The following is a 7,271-nucleotide window of genomic DNA, read 5'->3' as shown; positions in this document are numbered from 1 at the left end:
TCTTTCCCTTAGGCCACAGTGCCGGTCTTGTGTCAAATGAAAGCATGGACGTACCAGAGCAGGGGGCATATTTTAATGTGCGAGTGTACAGAACCCATCTTGCTGGACCCTTGGTTTGGTGCAGATCTTCTTGGCACTACCAGGCAGCCAAAGGAATATTACTAACAATAACTGCAGTCGATGTCACTCGTCACTCTGCTTTCTGCCTTGGTTCGTTTTAAATGTTCTTTTCTCCTTGTATTTTCCAGGCCTTTTCAAGGACTCATCCCCAAACCTGGTAAGAGGTGATGCCTTTTTGTCTAAGTAATGTAATGATGAGGTCTCTATAGCTAGCCAAGAAGTTACAAGGGCTTAATGATGCACTTACTTCATCAGTTTGGGGAAGCCTGCCATTGACCTAATTTCCCCTTGAATGTGCTCCATGATTTGCTCGTTCAGTGCATTTGATGCAGTTCCACAAGACACTGATAAAAACAGTTGGCCTCTAGTTTATATATTTTGCTGTTTCGCAAGCGTCCAGCACTGAAACCCATTGACGTTAGCTAGCAGATTTAGTAGAGAAGAAGGTTCGAGCGGGGAGAGAATGAGTGTTTCTGCTTGATCAACACGGGGTCTCTGTCATCAGAACAAAGGCCCGTGGGTTGCTTGCATACTCTGTGGGGCTGGTACTAAACAGCACAAAGTATTAGACAGCATAGTGGAAACAGAGGCTCTGTTCATGGGTCCGTGTGTGGAGAAACGGTGTGTGTTCAAGGCAATGACCAAGAAATGCTGGAATGTAACATCCTCCATAGCTTCAGTATTTCCTCCGACCACTACAGCACTGAGCTTCTTGGCCAGTCGTGGCGCTGTACTGTCTGAATGCAAAACATGCCCCTTCCACTCCAGTTCAGTAGCAACCCATTGAGCAAGTCTGAAGGTGGTGTGATGATGCCAGAAGGAACTTGCTTTTCATCCACTGCGTTTTGTCAGCTATTGCTTTTTATTTGGCATTCAAAAAGAAAGGAAAAATAGAAATAGACAAAAACACCCACACAAAGTGAGAGCTTAAAATTGGAAGCCAGGTTTGTTCCTTTTATATATTTTTCTTTCCTGCGCTCACGTTGTAAAAACCCCTTGGCACAGATGATGGAAGGTGTTTGAGTGGCCTTGAATCTCCAAAATAATGACCATGTGTCAGGACTGGAGCGGGTTACTCTTGCACTGCTGCTCTTTGCTGTCTCTGCAAATCTGCGTGAGTGCAGCTGTGTTTTAACCCGAGATGATCTGACTCACTAGCACAACTCTGCTTATCTTTTTATTAGCATTTAAAAATATAAATTCCTTCTCCCAGAATGCTACTCTGTTTCTTCTCAGTTGCTTTCACAGCACAGCTCAGTATTGTTCCTTCACGGCTGGCGTTAATCTAGCCCACCAGCTGGGATAAATAGGATGAAGTCCAATGGGAAACTTGGGGTTTGGATATAGCCTTTATTTCGTTCCCTTGGAGTCTCGGAACAAACACTAGCACTTTATCTACATTTGGCACTCGCCCCAATTCAGCCACTGGTGGCCAGTGACTGGGGTTGCTGTGCTGGTGATGAATCTCCAGTGTCGAGAAGGAAAGCTGCAATTTGCACTGGTTGAACTTACGTGCGCTTCAAGGGGCACAGCAAGCGAGCTTGGGTTGGAGTCTAGCTGCCTTCGCCTGAGCTTGCAGACTGGTATGGATGCCACTGCTGCCTATCAGTTGCTCAATGCCAAGTGTAAAAATAAAGATCTCCTAGAAGAAGATCTATAGAAGAGCAGCATTTTAGGTTCTGTAGTATAAAAGTCTAATATTGGTACTTAAAGAACTGAAATGGTTTTACTGTGCCCAGAGTTCAGCATGGATTGAGGAGCAAACATCTAGTGTTCTCTACAAATCTCCTTAACTTTTGCTTAGAAACTTGTTCCTTTCTTTAACTAGTACTGTGAAAAATGGCTGGGTTGAGTAACAGGTAGTTATGATATCCTGGAGACAGGGCTCTGATTGATTTGACATCTCACTAGGAATTTTTTTTCCAAAAAGAATGTATAGGGGTTTGCATGAGGTTTTTTGTCCTCCATGTACCTGTTTTGACAGTAGCTAGAATGTCAAAGGAAAATATGGATAGACAGCAGACCACGTGCTTGAAGGAGAGTAGAGAAAGAGATGAGATACTGTTTTCTGTGCATGGGATTTAAAACACTTTAAGAAGCATCTTGGATGTTTCCTGTAACATAACAGATTACCTTGTATTGGTTTCAAGTCATCAGGTCACCAGCAGAATTTTGCGTTTTATAATTTAATCCATACCCCAAGCAAAGTGGAGTGCTTTCTCCATTTGAACCTGTAACGTACTAATACGCATGTGTACTGGCCTTTGAAGTTCCCAACTCAGCTTGTCCTGACTTGTTTTAGAACAAGTCGATTTTCTATTATCCTGGCTCTTCAAGGTCGGCTTTGGACATCCCAATAGTGCCTACGCTGCTCAAGGTAGAGTAGGAATCTTTTAGCTTCCTGGCTGTATCTGGCAATATCTCCACTGGCCCTGATTTTGAAGATTGGCTGCATTGTAGTTAAGACAGGATTTCAGGACTCAAAGGGAACTGAAAAAGAACTGGGGAAGCAGCATCACAGATTCTTCCTTTCCTGGCCACTTTTATAATCACACAGTCTCCTGCCCAGTTATTAAATATCCCAGAACTCAAAGAAGTTGAAGGAAGTTGCTTATAAAAAATGCAGCAACTTTGCTTTAAAAAACGTATTTTCAGCTGCTAGGAGGGCAGAGGTGCAGGCAACCAGATTCTGCCTCCTACCTTCTGATTTCCGCCTCTTGGCCAGCTTCCGTTGAAGATGGTGCATTTTAGGGATGGCATATCCGACACACGGGAAAACATTTAGAAATCTGCTCACAGGCCAGCAAAGAAATGATGGTTCAGACATGTGACTTGAACATTCGGCAGTCCAGCTGGGTGAAGCTCAGCTCTGGACTGTAGTCCAGCCCAAAGCTTAAGCGATGCCTAAGTTCCCTTTATTACTACAGAGCTTGATCCACTGTCAGTGGAAGAGCCCGGCAGTCACTGGATCAGATCATACAGTCGCTGACAGGCCCCTCTTGTGAAAGCTGAGCCACTGCTTGGAAAAGAGTGCTGGGGTCGGAAGGAGAGCAGGCCACGCCAGGGAGGTGTACGCACCCTTTGGGGAAAGGGAGCTGAGTTCAGCCCCTCCTTGCTGTAGTTTATGCTCTTCATCCAACAGCTATTTAATTCAAAATGCACACACCACATTGGGAGTGGAGCTCAGGCCTCCCTCCCTCACTGTGCCGCAGAGACAGGTTCTGTCTTGCTTTTTCTCTCCTTCCCTCTTGTCCACCCAATGGCTCAGCTTTGACAGGGGGGATGAAAGATGCTCTCAGCTCTGCCCAAACCCCTAGTCTAGTGGATACAGTACTTTTCTGGCAAGCAGAAAATGGGGATCAAATTTCCTGGTTGAATTGGGACCTAGAGCACAGGTCTCCCATGCCCTAGGCAAGTGCCGTAACCACTAGACCGGGAGTGGGCAACCTATGGCCTGTGGGCAAGATCCATTGGATCTGGCCTGTGGAGCTGGGGGCTTCCCCCATGTCACACCACATTCAAGCAGTGGGGAAAAGCAGCAGCGGGCAGCACCTAGCACTGGTCTGCCTCAGACCCGAGCTGGGTTATTCCAGCCCACCGCTAGAAAACTTTGCTGATCACTGCACTAGGCTGTTGGGCAAAAGGTTGATTGACTCCTTCTCCCCACATTCTGTGACTTGGGTACGCAGGGTGAAGGTGAAGGCATGTTACAAAAGTAGATGCATTAATAGTTTTTTGGGTACTCAAATCAGGTTGAGTAGACTCACTCAGTCTTGGGGATTTAGATGCCAAGTAGTAGATGGAACAGGATCTGACCCAGCGTGGTTTTACCTACAAGCTACTACGTTTATAGAGAAGTCGCATCAGCTTAGCTTGGCTGAAACTATTACACCAGCAGGGTTTTCAGTAGTGTTACATAGACATGATGTTAGAGTAACACAAAATTGTATTTAGCCTGGTATGAAACTACTTGTTCCATTCACGGATAGTTTAACCTGCCTCATTATATTTAGGTGCACTGCACTGGCATGCAGGATTGTTAGCAGGATTATTCACATTTTACCCTGTCAACCAATTTGGAAATAATATAAATCTGCAGAGCCGCTGGGGGAGCCTGTTTTATTTTATTTTCCATGAAGAAAACGTTTTTGTTTTGTTGAAAAACGGCCACAGAATATTTCATGATTTTGTGTAAAATGCAGAAAAAATGGTTATTTCAACAAGCTAATTATTTTTTCTTTTTAACAAAAGAAAGGAAATTTTATTACTCAAATTCCTTGTAAACCAAAAGGGCAATTTTTCCTCCAGAAAAAAAATGACAAAAAAATTCAGACAGCTCTACTAGTCTATTCAGTTATCCATTTTGTTACACATGTGGTTATGATAGATGCACGATTATATGTTCATTGCATTTTTTCCTATGATCATATTTCATTTGCCATAATAGAATTTAAAGTATATAGACACATTTGTAAAATGTAAAACATATAGACAATAAAAATGCATAATAAAAGGGATGCTGTCATCATCATTTTACTTCAGCTTTTTGTACAAAAGCCAGGTTTTAATAAAACTAAGAACAACAGAAATGCATCCTTGACATTAAAAAAGCAAATCAATAAAGACAGTGTTTCTTTTGATTATATTTAAACATGCCTTTGCAATGTTTTCTTCCCAAACAGAGCCGCATTGCAAAAATGTAAAAGAAAGTCTAGTAAAAGGGTCTTTAAACAAAAGGAAAACTAAGTTGCCTTTTATCCAACCTAAAGGAATGGTAGACTTTAAATGAATGAATCAGTGGTGCTCTACCTTTTGACCCCCACAGGCTAAATGAATGATATAGGGCCAGATTGGGCAGCAGGATCAGGCCCCACACTGGGTCCCTGTCCCCACACATCTGGATTGGGTCCCACCTGCCCCATTAGTCCCATGCTGCTTCTGCCCATCCCAGCACATCTGAATCGGGCCCTGTGGTGCCTCCACCAGGCCTACGTGTTCAGACCCATGGGGTTCCCCATGGGCTCAGAAATTTGGCAGCAGGGAAGCAACAGTTGCTGCTACCACTCTCCTGCCACCAAATTTCTGGACCAAGAGGGAGCACTGCCGACAGGATTTGGCCCCTGGGCTGGGGGTTGAACACCCCAGGTACAAATGGTTTGAGGGAGAAATCATTCCATGAAATTATTTTTTTTATTTGGGTACAGTAATGTTACTCATTTGGGGTTTGGTTTGTGCCTGATTCTCCATTGCTCAGTGCCTGCTCCTCCTCCCAGTCCCAATTTTGGGGCGTTTAATCCAACATTTGAATTGATATAAATAACTGCACCTGGAGCAGTGCAGCAGAGAACCAAGTTTACTTTCTTATTCCCTGGAGACATCAGGTTTATTTATATAATGAATCAGTTTGATTTTTTACCAACTCATTCTATTCCCCAAGATTATCTGTAATTTTTATGTGATTGTGTCTCTTATTTAAAGGGAGAAAACCAAGTAGGTTTCCCCCCCCAAACTACTCTAACTAAAAGATGATTGTGAAGGGGGCATGGATATTTAGCTTCAGAATTAGATAGGGTAAAATTTTCAACAAGACTTAAGTGACTTAGGCAATCTAAGTCATTTCTGACAGTTAAAAGCATTTTAAAATGATCAATAGCTTGCTACCTCTATACAATTTTCCAACCATCTGTCCTTACTGAGTGGGACTTTGGCTCCTAAATCACCTAACCAGTTATGAAAATGTTACCTTGAAGGCCTTGTCCTATTTTCATGTAACCAATTATACAGGTTCCTTTTGATTTCAGCAGTGATGCTGATGCATAACCAACAGGCAGCGGTATTGGACTGTGTGATCATAAAACAAGCACACAAAGAATTGACTCCCTGGACAGCCTTCAGCAATATACTTCCTTACAAGGGTCCAGCACTAGTCAGTAGTAAGGATACCAGCCTGGGCAGAGCCACATTCAGTTCTCTGCTCTACCGCACACTCCCTGTTAAGCCTTGGTTTGGTCACTGAGCCTTTCTAAGTCTTAGTTTCTGGTCTATAAAATAGAGTGAAGAAAGCACCTTTTCTTAACCCAGAGGGATGTTGTGAGGACTTAAAGATATTTAAAGACAAAGAGGCAATCAAATGCTCGAGCAATGGGATTGTGTAAGTAAAGTAACTTAGGCAGACAGATTCTCAGACACGCTCCAACGAGATGCCAGTTAGAAGCACGCAAGTGGATGCTGAAAACCCTGGCTGTGTCCATGGTACAATGGAAGGCACTTTGATAATGTGTCTCTGGGTCCCAAATAAGTACCATATATAGACTGACCTAAGCCTGCTGTTGTGGAAGTCAGTGGGTGGTTTATAGCTGACTTCCAAGAGCAGAGCTGCACCAACACTGTGCATTGTGGGGATATCCTACTTCAGAACAAGCAAGGTCTTCTTCAGACACTGAGATGATGTGAGGTTCACTAGGTCTCCCTGTCTCCTTCCTTTTTTACTGTTTGCCTCTTGCAGATGTGGTGGCCCAGGGTGCTCCATTAAGATATCTTGAATTGGTCCACCATTACCTTGGGTTTTCTTCTCCCATTATCTCTGGATATCCCAGCTCCTATTTGGCTGAGTGGGTGCCAGTGGATTCCCTTTCCCAGAACAGGCTCAGTTGTACCATCAAACCGGCTACTGTACGTGGAAGCAGGTCAAGAGAATCCTGCAGGTTTGCGGAGGAGTCGCAACACAGACGCCCAAAACTTCCACTGGTGTAAACCAACATTGCCAGATAGATATCAGTAATGTGTGTCAGTTTATACCAGCTGAAGATCTGGGCTGGGCTGAAATCCTGGCCTTATCCTTATTGGAGTCAATTGGAGTTTTGCCTTTGATGCCGGCGTGCTGAGATTCCACTGCCAGGCTCTGCACAGCCTCTGTTCTCCTACTTAAATTTCAAGTGAGCCATCAAATAGAGCTTAAGAGAATCCAGAGCAGGCGGTGGTACCTTAGTGGTTGCCTTGGGGATGAGTCCCATGTAGCTGGGATAAAGCCTTTTGGCAGCATCTCAGAATAAGCCTATAACAATAAACTTTACTTTCAGGTTTTTAATTGTATTTTCCTGTTGCTTTTCAGCCCACTGGTGTTATCTCCTTGGCAAAAGGACCCTTGGAAT

At 43.8% G+C, this 7,271-nt stretch overlaps 1 protein-coding gene across 8 annotated transcripts in view; it reads left to right on the top strand.

Annotated features, from left to right (window-relative positions):
* GTF2IRD1 (GTF2I repeat domain containing 1) overlaps positions 1-7,271 on the top strand; it is a 167,320-nt gene that overhangs the window by 137,469 nt on the left and 22,580 nt on the right. For 7 of the 8 annotated variants that reach the window (XM_025208080.1, XM_025208081.1, XM_006027029.3 and 4 more), the window contains one exon: positions 249-277. The exons of the other annotated variant lie outside the window; for it this stretch is intronic. In XM_025208080.1, coding sequence (XP_025063865.1) covers positions 249-277 — 29 coding nt within the window. The remainder of the gene's footprint in view (positions 1-248; positions 278-7,271) is intronic. 8 annotated transcript variants of the gene reach the window in all.

This window comes from Alligator sinensis, unplaced genomic scaffold, assembly GCF_000455745.1.
Source record: "Alligator sinensis unplaced genomic scaffold, ASM45574v1 scaffold1291_1, whole genome shotgun sequence".
In the NCBI taxonomy this organism is placed as follows: Eukaryota; Metazoa; Chordata; order Crocodylia; family Alligatoridae; genus Alligator; species Alligator sinensis.
Note: the sequence above shows the minus strand (reverse complement) of the source record. Positions and strands in the feature narration are given on the sequence as shown.